Below are 15,351 nucleotides of genomic sequence, written 5' to 3' on the forward strand. Positions count from 1 at the left end.
ATTCAAGTGGCTGACTCTGAGCACCAGTGATGGAGAGCTTGGTCTTCAAAGAGACTGTTACTCCACCACTCCAAGTCTTTCTACATTCTCCTTTGGGGACTGGGAGGATAGCACTGTGGTGGAGAAAGGGATGAGGGGAAGAGCATTAGAGGAAGGCGGCCTGGAAAGGAAGTCACATTCCAATTCTTGGTCTCATCACAAAGCAGAGAGATACGTTGGTTGTGCTATACAACAGGCCTCAAGAAGAAGCAACCTTCTTGTGCATTTTGGCAAGGGGATCCTTTAAAGAACAGTCAAAACAAACTGGAGCAGAGCTATCATAAGCCAAGACTACTCCTCTGTTCTTGAAACGAGATGGGTTTATCCTCACTTTCAAGTCATATAACTTCTACTCGTCTTCCTTTGGTAATCCCCCTCCATTCTCCAAATCTCCTCTTTCTTTCAGTTCAAGTTCCAACCTCTTCTGAGAAACCTATCTCCATCTACTCTGATCTTTTCTATGTAACTCATTTGGGCCAAATCAAAACCACAATAAAATACCATTTTACACAAAGTGGTACAGCTGCTTTAGAAAACAATTTTAACAGTTTCTCAAAAGGTTACACAGAGTTACCATACGATCCAGCAATTCCACTCCCAAGTATATATCCGAGAGAAATAAAAACGTATGCCCACACAAAATGTTCATAGCAACATCATTCATAACGATGAAAAGGGGAAACCATCCAAATACCTAACAACTGACAAATGGATGAGTAAAATGTGGTATGTCCATACAATGGAATATTATTCAGCAGTAAAAAGTAATGAAACACTCATACATGCTCCAACATGGATAAATCTTGAAATCATTATGTTAAGTGAAAGAAGCCATGCATGAAGGGTTACATATTATTCTATTTATTAACATATGAAATGCCCATAATAGGCAAATCTATAGCAAGTAGATTAGTGATTGCCTAGGACTAAAGGGTTTGGAGGAATGAGCGGTATCTAACAGGTATGGGGTTTCTTTGTGCGGTGATGAAAAAGTTCTGGAATTAGTGGTAATCAGTCACCCTTGTGAATATCCTTAAAACCACTTTAAAAAGTAAATTTTAGGGCCGGGCAAAGTGGCTCATGCCTGTAATCCCAGCATTTTGGGAGGCCAAGGCAGACGGATCATCAGGAGTTTGAGAGTAGCCTGGCCAATGTGGTGAAACTAAAACCACAAAAACTAGTCAGGCATGGTGGCGGGTACCTGCAGTCCCAGCTACTTGGGAGGCTGAGGCATGAGAATCACCTGAACCCGGGAGATGGAGGTTGCAGCGAGCCGAGATCGCACCACTCTGCACTCTGCCTGGGCGACAGAGTGAAACTGTCTCAAAAAAAGTAAATATTATAGTATGTGAATCTTATATAAGATTCACATACTATAAAATTTCATATCTTAAACAGTTTTCAGATTACCACAACCCACAAGGCCCTGCCCTGCCCAGTCTCTCTCCCTCTGACCTAACCACAAGCCTCTCTGCCCCCAGTCACTACTCAAACCCACGGGCCTTCTGTCCGTTCCTGAAATATGCCTAGGGTTTTCTTGCCTCAAGGCCTTTGTGTATGCTCTATCCTTTGCCTGGAATAAAATGTCTTGCCTAGTCTCTTTAGATGACTAATACCTCCTCATCCTTTAAGTCTCAGCTCAAATGTCATCTCCACGGTGAGCCTTCCCTCGCCACTCTCTCTAAAATAGGACAGTCACTCCCATCATTCTCCCTCAGAGGCATCTCGTGTGCTTTCTTTATAGAACATCCACATAGCTTTATGTGAATTTACCTGGCTTTTTAATGTCAGGTCCACAAGACTGTATGCACCATTAGGAGTGAATCTATTATTCACCATCATAATTCCCAATGTCTAACACAATTCCTGGCATTCAAGTGTCTAATAAATGGTAATATTTTTATTTCCCTAATATGCCATGTCCTCATACGTACTGCTCCCTCTGCTGATACCCCCACCATCCCTACTGCCTCTACTCCCTCTGCTAACCACCCCTACCCATCTCTCAGCTGAAACATGATCTCCTTGGTGAAGCCTTCCTTTCCTGACCCTCCCTCCTCCCCAGAAGACAGTCTCTCCTTCACTTACTCACCTATTCATCACCAGTCGCATCTCCACCATTGCAATTAACTACACTGTATTATACTTGGGTTGTTTTTGTTTTGTTTTGTGTTTTGTTTTGTATTGGTGGGGAGGGAGTCTGGAAGGGATTGTTTTTGTTTTACATTTGTGTCCACTACTTTAGAAAGCCTTAAAGAAAAATATTTGTTCATCTTTGTGTCCCTAGTACTTAGCACACTGCCAGGCACAGTATTGCCACTAATTATGATAATAATGGCTAATATTTATTGTTTAATACGTGCTTAATAGTCTTAGTTCTATAGTAGGTAAGTAGATGAATAAATGGATAAATGTCTTGGTCACTAATCTCACAGAGGTCACAGTTTGACAGGGACAGAAGACAGGTATACAGGCTAATATAGAATAATCACCACCACAAGGCCAAATTAGTTGCCCTGCCCTGTTCCCATGCCTCCAAGTCTTAGAGTATGCTTTTCTCTGAGTCCATAAATGTCAGGTTTCTTCAAACTCACTTAGAAAACTTCCTTCGATTACTTACAGCCCACTTCCTGCACTTGGTGCCTGGAAGCAATTTCTAGGATGTCACCACAAGTAATATTAAACTGCCGCATAGTTTCCTGCTGTGTGTCTGCATTATCAGTTAAATTGCTTCATATTAACCACATTCCAGTCCACTGGGATCATTCAAACACTAAATAAGATTTAAACATACCTGTCAAAAATTGCCAGTTACCACTGCTCCTTTTATTCTTCTAGATAAATGTCTACACAGGTTTAAGATTTAGGTTTCCAGGGTGCTACCTGCATACTGATGACCTCTTTTTTTGTCCATTAGATGTTGATTTGAGGCAAGACAATGTTCCTTTATTAAAATAAACATGAGGCTGGGCGTGGTGGCTCACACTTGTAATCCCAGGACTTTGGGACACCAAGACGGGCAGATCACCTGAGGCTGGGAGTTGGAGACCAGCCTGACCAACATGGGAGAAACCCCGTCTCTACTAAAAATAGAAAATTAGCTAGGCATGATGTCTCATGCCTGTAATCCCAACTACTAGGGAAGCTGAGGCAGGAGAATGGCTTGAACCGGGGAGTGGAGGTTGCAGTGAGCTGAGATCGTGCCACTGCACTCCATCCAGTCTGGGCAACAAAAGTGAAACTCCGTCTCAAAAAAAAAAAAAAACAAAAAACAAAAAAAAAACTAAATACTCTAGTAAAAGGAAATGCCTGCCTAAACCAGTATAATTGGCCTTAAAAATTTATAAAATATAAAACTTTTCTTCCTCAAGGGTTTAAATTTTTTTTAACTCGATGTACACTCAACTCAGAGAACTCAAGAGTCTTAATTAGAATCTTAATGTAGATCCTAATGCATTTCTTAAATGCATTCCATGAACTCTTCTCAAACAGCCACGTGCCAGGCATTGAGTCTGACACAGGGAACTCAAAGATAAATAAGACAGTCCTTGCTCTCAAGAAGTTTATGTCCAGCATGGTACAGGAGACAGACAAGAAACAAGATTCAGTACCGCGTCTGCGATAAACACAAGGGGCCATAGAAACACGGATGAAGGGCACCTGGCCTAGACTGGAACAGGAGTGGGTGGGGGTGGCAACAGGAAACTGGCATCAAGGCAGGCTTCCAGGGGATGATGGCATCTGATCTTAGGCCTATAAACGCTCATTCTCTCATTTGAAAAATGTGGTTAACAAACAGCATCGCCACCACTGGACAGTAGTGAGGGTTTCATGAAATGGTTCACATTAAGGATTTCCATGGTACCTGACAGAGATTGTGTTCAACCAGGCTTAAACTCGAAAGAGAAGTCTGATCAAACACTAAATTTTAACACCTGTGCCTAGCAACTCACGTGCTTTACCACTGATCACACAACAGACACCAGCTTCACAATTACACACAATATTGTTTTTAATCGACTTTTATTTTTTAATAATGAGACAATGTTAAGCCCTACTCTGCATGTTAACAGCCTAATTCCTTGGTCATTAAAATTTTCTTCTCCATTACCTTAAACATACCTTTCTCTGACATTTCTAATATACAGTAATGTTCTTAGTCTTTTGATACAGAAGGTGAAAAAAAAGGAAAAAAAACAATTACTGAGTTTTTAACACGGACCTAGCATTTATATTGATACTGTGTTCATTGCTCATAATAACCCTACAACCTGGACACATTCCTCCCCATTTTACCTCAGGGAAACTGAGGTTGAAAAGGCAGTCTGTGTGAAGTTTCATAATTAGCATTAAAAAGAGCTGGAATTTGAACCTAGATCTGATTCCACCTAGTCAACTGACTTGTTGCATCAGAGATAAGCAAGAGAAAACAAAGGGAACCCCTCCCCCTTGCCCCTACCTCCAAGACTGTCCAATTCAATGGAACCTGCACACTTAGATTTCACCACAGCCAGGAGAACACCTTGAATGCCCTGCCAGGAGGGAATAGCCAGCCAGTAGTAACCAAAGCTCCGTCTTCTGCAACAACTAGAGAAGCACTTAAGTGGGTAATTTCCTGTCCATCCCCATTCTGAGCCACAGGCAGAAGTTGCATAATCAACAGTCACTATAAATCACAACTACTTTTCATAACTTCTCTCTTCATATTCTGTTTCAGTTTCACCACAAACTAACATATTTCCCAAGCCTAAGTTTTTATCACAGAGTAGTCTAGTTCCAAGATCAATAAGGCTATTCTTCATACTCATTTCACGATTAATACAAGTCCATGCCTTAGTAAATTCCCTTGTCCAAGTGCTCAGAATTAGCGATGGGTTCCACAAGACACATTCGAGAAATGTTATTTGTCCAACCTGCTACCTTGGAGAGCAACAGAGATTTGACGGCTAGCCATCCGAACTTTTACTTGCTGGATTTTAATACTGGTTCTGACACTCACCGCCTCGTGTCAGGCAAGTTTCTGAACTTTTCTGTAACAAGAAGGGTAAGTGTCCTCACGCATACTCTGCAACTCTAACATGGCTTCTGGAAAGTGTTTCTAAGTGCTATTGAAATCCAAGTTTACAACTCTTACTTGGAAGTAGGAGCTAAACTTGAGTGCCTCTTTAATCCCAATGGTTCACAAACGACATCTTTTTACCTCCCAAGCCTCTCAAGCTCTTGTTTGGAGCATGCTTCTAACTTTTTTCTCATTTCCACAAAAATAAAGATTTAACAGAGTGTTCATGCGACTCTTCCACTTTCACTGCCATAAGCAAACTTTTCTAGTTTCATTCAGCAGATGTCTCAAGGCTGCTGCAGCGCATCCCATACATATTTTGCAAATGGGAAGCCTAACCACACGGGGACTGCAAGGCTGGGCAAGGGTCACACTGCACGGGCATCACCTGGACATGAGATGCAATGTTTGAATAATTATTAGATTTCGCCCTTAAGGCCCTTCTCCTTTCCAACTTCCCTAGTACAATTCTCAAAATGCTGAAATAAACACATTCCACAGACTTTCCCGTAAGAGGGTTTAAAGTGTTCTAGGAAAGTTGTTTTACAGAAAAGCCTATGCTGTCAACTTTGCTTTTTAATGCCCTTAAACAATTCTATTAGTCACAGAGGAAAAAGCGAACATTTGTTAGTAATTAGAGATAAAACATCTCCAGTTCTGGGGCAAAGGAAGGGAGAGGCCACAAGAGGACCTGCCTGGGAGGGGAGATAGAGTCCGAAGCCACACACCCAAATTGGACCGCTTAAGAGTTGCACTTTCCAAAGTCAACTTCTAAGTCTACGAAGAGGGCAACAATGTTTCAGTGGATTCTGAAGTTACATGTATCAACAATTTCCCCGGAAAGCTAATCCTCCACCGGAAAGCCAACCCTCCAGGTGAATGAATGAGTGGGGGAATTCGCCAGATTGAGTTACAAAGCCTTTCCAACGATTATCAAGAGCAGGTGTTTGGTTACAACACAGAGGTATCCTCCTTCACACCCTTTGGCCCTTGCCGTGTGGAGATTTTCACAGATAAGAGGGGGGAAATAGGAGAGAGACGGGCCTTCCTCCCCGGCCATCCACACCTTAGGTCCATGAGTGTGACCCCTCCCTCTAAGAACCTCGCGCGACTACTGCGGGGGCCGCAGGCCTCAAGCGGCCAGGCTGCAACCTCTCCGGACCTGCCAACTCTCAGGGGCGCCCCAAACATGCCCGTTTGGGGAGGTGCTTCCGGGGCTTTCCCACTCCCCATCCCCACAGTTGAAGGGCCATTTTCAGAGGCTCTCCGTAAACCCGGGGAGGGGGCCGCCCAGTAATCTCAGCTGTTCCGGCCCCTAGGTAAGGAGGGGACACCTGGCCCCCGGCGCCCTGCCACCCCGCGCGCACCCCGCCCCCGCGCCTCCCTGGATCGCCATGGCAACCGTCCCCCTCCCCGCGTGACGCCTGCACGCGGGGCGCCCCTCCGGTCCCGGCAACAAGTCCCCCGCGCGGCCCGCGGCCTGCAGCCCTGGCCCGGCCTCGCCGCCCCGCGCCCGGCCCGGCTCCGCCCGGCCCGGCCGCACTCACTTGATCCTGGAGCCCATGGTCCCCGGGCCTCCTCATGGGCCCGCGGGCCCCGCTCGGCGCTGCGCTGCCCGCCCGCCCGCGGCCGACCGGCCTCCCTCTGGCGCTCTCCCCGCCCCTTCCTCCCTTCCCTCAGGCTGGGGCCCGCCCGCTCGAGGCTCGCTCCCTCGCCGCCGCCGCCGCCTCCAGGGGTTAATGTACTCGCTCCAGCCCGGCGAACGCCATGGTCGCCGGCGCGCGTGCCCGGCGCGCGCCGCCCCCACCGCCTCTCACCGCCGCCCCTCCCGCCCGCGCTGCCGCCGCCGCTGCCCGCGGGGGCTGCTGGGAAGTGTAGTCCGCACGCGGGGGCGGGGCCGTGGCCGGCGGGGGCGGGGCAGGAGCGCGGTCACCCGCACGTCTCCCCGGGCGCGGGCCCCGGAGGGCTGTGGCGTTCCTGTGCAGGCCCTTACACGTCTCCACCCCACTGCGTCCCGCTGGAAACGTCCACTCACAGCCGCCCTGAAGAGACCCTAATCCTCTCATGGAGACCCCTAGCCCTCCCGATGAAACCGCCACCCATCCTCCCCTTGGAGGCCTCCCACCCAACCCTTCTAACGGACAGCTAATGTCTCCCGCCTAGGCCTCCATGAAAACACGTTTTCCCTTTAACATCCCGCACTTTCCAGTAAGTTCCGTGCAGAACCTCTTCTGCATCACACCGTCCACTTCCCCATCTGAAGGCCTTTCCTCTTCCTTTCCCCTTAGAGCTTGAAGGAGACCCCACATACCTACAGGAAAGCCACTTGGGGGCTGCGTGGACCCATGTGGTGACTCAGCTCTGCCCTCCCCTTGAGGACCTCTGTCTCCCTTTATCAGCCGTTTTGGGGACTCCAACATCGAAGCCTCCTTTTACCACAAAAGTCCCTGATAGAGATTAACTCAGTGCAGATGAAAGGATTTGAGAGCCGAGATCACCAACCTGCTACCTACCCCTGCTCCCTGCCTTGGGATTCACTTCCATGAACACCTCAATTTCATCCCCTCTAGGCCCAGAGGGACCATAAAGGAAGCAATAATGAAAGCTACCATTAGCCACCCCTTAATGAGCGGGTGAGTGCCCTTCCTGAATCAGACACAGTATTTCCGTACATCATTAGTGCCAATCCTCACAATAATCCTGTGTTCATCTCCCTAATTTACAAAGAGGAAACTGAGCCACATTCCCAAGATCACATAACTAGTAGCGAGTGAAGCCAAGATTAGTGTCCAGACTGAATAATTCCAGACATGTGACACAGTCATGCTTTAAAGTGGCACCTTCCACAAGTCCAAAGACACTTTTAATATTAGGCATTTTTTTTTTTTCCTTTTTTCAATTTTCTGTCCTGAAGCCATTAATCGCTTCTGCCATTTCAGTTCTTATAAATGCATGGAGTGCCTCTTCACCCTACCCCCACCCCATAGCCACTGTGTAACTAGTCCTGCGTCCTAGCTCCTGGCCAGGCTAGGAGCAAAGAAAGCAGTAAGATAAGTCGTAGAAGACTTCTTCTGTTTGAGTCACCTTCTGAATAAAGGTAGTTTCTCCCTTTTCCCTTTTGCCCGTACCTTGAGGTTGTTGAAGTCAAAGGGTAAACTTTTTAAAATTAAAACCAAAAAAAAAGTGAAAATGTCCAAACTGTCATTTTGAATTTAAAGTCTTATGCACCCAGACACCAATACCGACTTGTAAACACCCGCAGGAGCAAAGCTCTGCTAGACAGGCAGGAGCTCTGTGGTGTTTATTCACCTGTGAAACCTCTCCAAGGAACAGTTGTTATCAAGATCTTCCCTGGAATGGGCAGCCAGTTCAAAAGCTCTGAGCAGGAGACTATAAATAAGACAAAGTTATTGGTGGAAGGCAAAGCTGGCTGCTTTTCAAAGGAGGTTGTAGCCATCTTGGCCACAAAAATGTCTGGGTGCCTGCTGGGTGGCGTGTGTGTGTATGTGTGTGTGTGTGTGTATGTGTGTGTGTGTGTGTGTGTGTGTGTGTGTGTTGGAGAGGGAGGTAGAAGGTGGAGATTATGTGTCTGCTCAGGTGGTCTCAGAGACAGCAGGGTGGTCTGAGGAGAGAGCACTGGACTGGGAGTGAGGAATCTTCTAATTCTGGCTTCAGCATTGACTGGTAGATTTTATGCAAATGATTAGACAAGTGTATGTTTCAGTTTCCTCCTTAGTGTAGAGGGTGATGAGAAGCTTCCATCACAAGAGCGAGTGCAACATAGGAGCAAAGAGCACAGGCTTTAGAACCAGACTGCCAGGGTTTAAATCTCAGCTCTACCTCTTACTAAATATGTGACCTTGGGTGAATTATTCCTTCTCTGTGTGTCTCAGGTTCTCTGTCTGTAAAATAGAAATGATGATAATAATAGACCTATTTCAGTGAGTTGACATGAGGATTAAATGAGTTAGTGACCTTTATAAAGTATTCAAACAGTGACTATCACATATTAAGGACTCAAAAATTATAAGCAACTATTATATATAAAACACCTAGCACAGTTTGGCTTTTATTATTAAAATTAATAAGGTAACCAGTGGCCAGGCATGGTGGCTCACACCTGTAATCCCAGCACTTTGGAAGGCCAAGGCAAGTGGATCACTTGAGGAAGGAGTTCAAGAACAGCCTGACAACCAACATGGTGAAAACCCATCTCTACTAAAAATACAAAACAATTAGCCAGGTGTGGTGGCAGGCACCTGTGGTCCCAGCTATTCAAGAGGCTGAGGCAGGAGAATCGCTTGAACCCGGGAGGCAGAAGTTGTAGTGAGCCGAGATCATGCCACTGCACTCCAGCCTGAGCAACAGCGCGAGACTATCTCAAAAGAAAAGAAAAAGGCCAGGCGTGGTGGCTCACGCCTGTAATCCCAGCACTTTGGGAGTCCGAGGTGGGTGGATCACGAGGTCAGGAGATCCAGACCATCCTGGCTAACATGATGAAACCCTCTCTCTACTAAAAAAAAAATACAAAAAATTACCCGGGCATGGTGGCAGGCGCCTGTAATCCCAGCTACCAGGGAGGCTGAGGCAGGAGAATGGCGTGAACCCGGGAGGTGGAGCTTGCAGTGAGCTGAGATTGCGCCACTGCACTCCAGCCTGGGTGACAGAGTGAGACTCCATCTCAAAAAAAAAAAAAAAAAAAAGGAATAAGGTACGCCGGCTCCGTGGTTTGTTCCTGTAGTCCCAGCTACTCAGAAGGCTGAACCCAGGAGTTTAAGACTGAGCCTAGGAGTTGGAGGCTGCGGCACACTATGGTCATGCCCGTGAATAGCCACTGCACTCCAGCCTGGGCAACATAGCGAGGCCCCATCTCTGAAATAAATAAATATATTTTGTAAAAGTGATTAACATAATAACATAATAATAAAGAGTACCGTGCTTGAATTCAGAAGACCTGAATTCTCAGCCCAACTTGTTTGTTCACATTCTGTATCAGTTAGAATTCAATTCAACTGTAAACGATAGAGAAATGAAATAAAAATTGTTGAAAAAAATAGAATTTTATTTCTCTTTCACGTAAAGTCTGGCGATTAACATTCCAGGGCTGGTGTGACAATCCTATAATTAACGGAGACCCAGAATTCTATCTTATTGCTCTCCGATTCTCCAAATAGAACTTCCACCTCATAGTCCAGGATGGCTGCTTAAACTCTTGCTATCCAATCTGCAGCCCAGCCTGCAGGAAGAAAGAAGGATCTGCCCATGTCAAACCCTGACCATTAAGTGTACTTCCCAGGAATTACTCACACAACTTCTATTTACATCCCACTGGCCAGAAATTAGTCATGCAACCACACCTCACTAGAAAATACAGCCTTTATTTCAGACAACCAGACAATAGTGTCCACAGCTGAAAGGTAGAGAGTAGGGAATGGCATTTCCAGGAACGTAGTGGAGGATAGATATTGTAAGACACCCAGCAGGCTCAGCCATGCTTGGCTATTTGGTTTTGAGCAAGCCACAGATTTAACCAAAATAAGAGAATCAGGCCAGGTGACCTCCTTCCAAAGTCCTTTTGGGTTCTAAAGTTCCATAATTCAGTGGCTTATCGATTTTATAATTCCTTTAAACCTAGGTGAATGTGATGTCATTCAAATGAAATGAGACCTCTGTGCCAAGTACGCCCATAATCAATTGTTGGAATGTAAACCTTCTGGTGAAAAGGAAGGATTTAGGAACTTTGCCTTCTCGACTGTTGTCAAAATAGGCTAAGCAGATCTAGCAGATAAAAGTCCAACCGTAGAGGTGATACCACCTGCATTGACACTTTGATGCTCCTCAGTTTCCAAGCTTGCTCTTGCTCTTTTATACCTGTTTGTTTTTTCTGCTTGGAATTTTAGGGAGCTGTGTTTATCAGGGGAAAAACAGCAACCCCAGGGAGCTCTATTGCCCCCCAATTATACAGTGTGAAATGGCAGAACAAACGATCTGTGTGTCAGGATTCAGTGGTCTGTTGTTCCTGATACATTAAATTGTGTACATTTAAGTGGTTTTAGCTGATGGACATTTGGATTTTCTTTTTTTTTTTTTTTTTTTTTTTTTTGAGTCTAGCTCTGTTACCAGGCTGGAGTGCTGTGGTGTGATCTCGGCTCACTGCAGCCTCTGCCTACTGGGTTCAAGCGATTCTCTTGCCTCAGTCTCACGAGTAGCTGGGACAACAGGCATGTGCCACCACACCCAGCTAATTTTTGCATTTTTAATAGAGACAGGGTTTCACCATGTTGGCCAGGATGGTCTCGATCTCTTGACCTTGTGATCCGCCCACCTCGGCCTCCCAAAGCGCTGGGATTACAGGCGTGAGCCACCGCGCCCAGCCTGGATTGTTTTCTCCTTTTGGTTATTGTGACTCTGGAGCCAGATGGACCCAGGTTGCTAATTGAGTGAACTTGGAGAATGTTATTTAAATTTTCTGAGCCTTGGTTTCCTCTTCTTTAATAAGAGGATAATAATACCCACCTTACAAAGATAAAATAAAATGAAGAATGTAAGGTTCTTGCTCTATGTTTGATTTTCAATGATTGGGAATATTATTCTGCTAAATTGTCCAATTGATAAAGACAGGAACCACACCAGGTTTGTCCATACCTAGTTCTCAACATCTAGTACAGAGCCTAGCATGCAGACAGTGACCAGTAAATATATTTTGAAAAAATAACTAAACAACCACAAAACCCTTATTCTGAGGCACATTCCTCAAGAATAATAAGCCACGGAACAAGATTTGGGAAGTGCTTGCTTAAATTTGAACTTAGTATATTCAGCTGGTGCATTTGCTCACCTTCTATTTTTTATACATTTTTAAAAATTGTGGTAAAACGTGCATAACAGAAAGTTGACCACTGTAACCAGTTTTAAAGTGTACATTTCAATGGCATTAAGTACATTCACATTGTTATACATCCATCACCACCATCCTCCTCCAGAACTTTTTTCTTTTTTTTTTTTTTTTTTTTTTTTTTTGAGATGGAGTCTTGCTCTGTCACCCAGGCTGGAGTGCAGTGGCCGGATCTCAGCTCACTGCAAGCTCTCCCTCCCAGGTTTACGCCATTCTCCTGCCTCAGCCTCCCAAGTAGCTGGGACTACAGGCGCCCGCCACCTCGCCTGGCTAGTTTTTTGTATTTTTAGTAGAGATGGGGTTTCACCATGTTAGCCAGGATGGTCTCGATCTCGTGACCTCATGATCCGCCCGTCTCGGCCTCCCAAAGTGCTGGGATTACAGGCTTGAGCCACCACGCCCGGCCTCAGAACTTTTTTCATCTTCCCAAATTGAAGCTTTGTATCCATTAAACAGCACAAAAACTCCCCCTCCCATTCTCCCTTCCCCTCCACTTTATCCCTGGCAACCACTATTCTAGTTTCAGCCTGCCTGTGAATTTGACCACTCTCATATGACCTCATATAAGTGGAATCGTACATTATTTGTTTGTGACTGGCTTATTTCACTTAGCATAATGTCTTCAATGTCCATTCAAGTTGAAGTGTATGTCAGAATTTCCTTCCTTTTTTTTTTTTTTTTTTTTTTTTTGAGACGGGGTCTTGCTCTGCCCAGGCTAGAGTGCAGTGGCACCATCTCGGCTCACTGCAAGCTCCACCTCCCGAGTTCATGCCATTCTCCTGCCTCAGCCTCCCGAGTAGCTGGGACTACAGGCGCCCGCCACCACGCCTGGCTAATTTTTTGTCTTTTTAGTAGAGATGGGGTTTCACTCTGTTAGCCAGGATGGTCTCCATCTCCTGACCTCGTGATCCGCCCGCCTCGGCCTCCCAAAGTGCTGGGATTACAGGCATGAGCCACCACGCCCGGCCCCTTTTTAAGGAATAGTAGTCGATGGTATGTGTATATCGCGCTGTGTTTCTCCATTCATCTGCCAATGGACACTTGGGTTGTTTCTACCTTTTGGCTCTTGTGAATAAAGCTGCTATGAATGTGAGTGTACAAATATCTCTTCAAGACCCTGCTTTCAGTTCTTTTGGATAGTACTCATAAGTGCAATTGCTGGATCATGTGGCAATTCTTTTCAAATTTTCCAAGGAACTATTCTACTGTTTTCCATAGCAGTTGCCCCATTTTACATTTCCATCAGCAGTGCACCAGGGTTTCAGTTTCTCTACTTCCTCATCAACACTTGTTATTTTGGGATTTGGAGTTTCTTTTTTCTTTTTTCCTAATAGCTATCCTAATGGGTGTGAGGTGGTATCTCACTGTGGTTTTAATTTGCATTTCTCTAATGATTAGTGATTTGAGCATCGTTTTGTGTGCTTGTTGTCCACTTGTGTATCTTCTGTGGGGAAATGTCTATTCAAATCTTTTGCCCATTTTGCAATCAGATTGGGTTTTTTGTTGTTAAGTTGTAGGAGTTATTGATATATTTTGGATGTTAATTCCTTATCAGATATATGATTTGTAATATTTTCTCCCATTCAGTGTATTGGTTTTTCACTCTATTGATAGTGTTCTTTGGTGCAGAAAGCCTTTTAATTTTGATGTAGTTCAGCTTATTTTTTCTTTTGTTGCTGATGCCTTTGGTGTCATATCCAAGAAATCACTGCCAAATCCAATGTCATGAAGTCTCTTCCTTTTCTCCTGAGAGATTTTATCATTTTAACTCTTACATTTAGGTATTTCCATTTTGAGTAAATTTTTTTGTGTATGGGATAAGGTAAGAATCATTATCTCTTTTTGAGAACTAAGTATGAGTACCTGAGCCTTTCCTCATTTGTGATTAGTAATCCCAGCCCGGACACTCACCTGTTCTCTGGATAGATGTTCATTATTTTATTATTGTTAATAATACTGTTGTATTAGGCTGTTCTCATACTGCTGATAAAGACATGTCCAAGACTGGGCAATTTACAACAGAAAGAGGTTTAATGGACTTACAGTTCCACGTGACTGGGGAAGCCTCACAACTATAGTGGAAGGCAAGGAGGAGCAAGTCACATCTTACATGGATGGCAGCAGGCAAAAAGAGAGAGCTCATGCAGGGAAATTCCCCTTTATAAAACCATCAGATCTCATGAGACTTATTCACTATCATGAGAACACCAGGGGAAAGACCTGCCCCCATGGTTCAATTACCTCCCACCAGGTCCCTCCCACAACACATGGGAATTCAAGATGAGATTTGGGTGGGGACACAGTCAAACCATATCAACTACCTTGCAAATACTTAATAGTTTATATTTTCCCAACTACTCAATAATCAGGGATTGCTATTGTCCTTGCTTTAAAAGTGAAAAATGCCGGCCAGAAATGCTGGCTCATGCCTATAATCCCAGTGCTTTGGGAGGCCAAGGTGGAAGGATCACTCTAGGCCAGGAGTTTGAAACCAGCCTGGGCAACATAGCAAGACCTCATTTTTTTTTTTTTTTTTTTTTTTTTGAGATGGAGTCTTGCTCTGTCGCCCAGGCTGGAGTGCAGTGGCCAGATCTCAGCTCACTGCAAGCTCCGCCTCCCGGGTTCACGCCATTCTCCTGCCTCAGCCTCCGGAGTAGCTGGAACTACAGGCGCCCGCCACCTCGCCCGGCTAGTTTTTTGTATTTTTTTAGTAGAGACTGGGTTTCACCATGTTAGCTAGGATGGTCTTGATCTTGTGACCTCTTGATCCGCCCGTCTCGGCCTCCCAAAGTGCTGGGATTACAGGCTTGAGCCACCGCGCCCGGCCAACAAGACCTCATTTTTACAAAACATAATTAAAAATAAAATTAGCCGGGCATGGTGGTGCACACCTTTCATCCCAGCTACTCTGAAGACTGAGGTGGAAGGATCACTTGAGCCCAGGAGTTCAAGGTTACAGTGAGCTATGATCCTGCCACTGCTCCCTAGCTTGGACAACAGGCTAAATAAAATAAAACAAAATGATTCTGATACACAGCAGGCTTGAATGACTTACCTGAGATCTAATGGCCAGCAAGACACCAAAACTTAGCTCAGATGGCCTAACTCCCGATTCTGGGATCATTGGTTAGTTCCCTAAGATACAATGTTTTATCTTGCTGTGATTTTCCTTTACTGATTTATTCATTAATTCATCAAACATTATTTTTCTTAGTAATAACTATATTGTTAGTATAACTAGTACTATATTGTTAAAAAAAAATACAAAACAAGAATAAATAGCACATGTAATTTCTTTGCAGTCCCCTCTTCTCCTGACTATACATGGACTTATATTGGGGTTTTTTTTTTTTATTGT

At 44.9% G+C, this 15,351-nt stretch overlaps 1 protein-coding gene across 11 annotated transcripts in view; it reads right to left on the reverse strand.

Moving 5' to 3' along the window:
* Positions 1-6,883, reverse strand: part of LOC105463895 (DENN domain containing 1A) — a 547,224-nt gene extending 540,341 nt beyond the window's left edge. For 5 of the 11 annotated variants that reach the window (XR_011612854.1, XM_071078300.1, XM_071078306.1 and 2 more), the window contains exon 1: positions 6,646-6,744. Coding sequence is in view for 7 of the 11 variants with exons in the window: in XM_071078300.1 (XP_070934401.1) it covers positions 6,646-6,662 (17 nt within the window). In the remaining 4 variants the exon portion in view is untranslated. Of the gene's footprint in view, positions 1-6,645 lie in introns of all 11 variants that reach the window. The other 6 variants (XM_071078302.1, XM_071078304.1, XM_071078299.1 and 3 more) reach the window with 3 other exon arrangements.
* Between the last annotated feature and the right edge of the window lie 8,468 nt (positions 6,884-15,351).

The sequence above is a fragment of the Macaca nemestrina genome, chromosome 14, assembly GCF_043159975.1.
Source record: "Macaca nemestrina isolate mMacNem1 chromosome 14, mMacNem.hap1, whole genome shotgun sequence".
In the NCBI taxonomy this organism is placed as follows: Eukaryota; Metazoa; Chordata; class Mammalia; order Primates; family Cercopithecidae; genus Macaca; species Macaca nemestrina.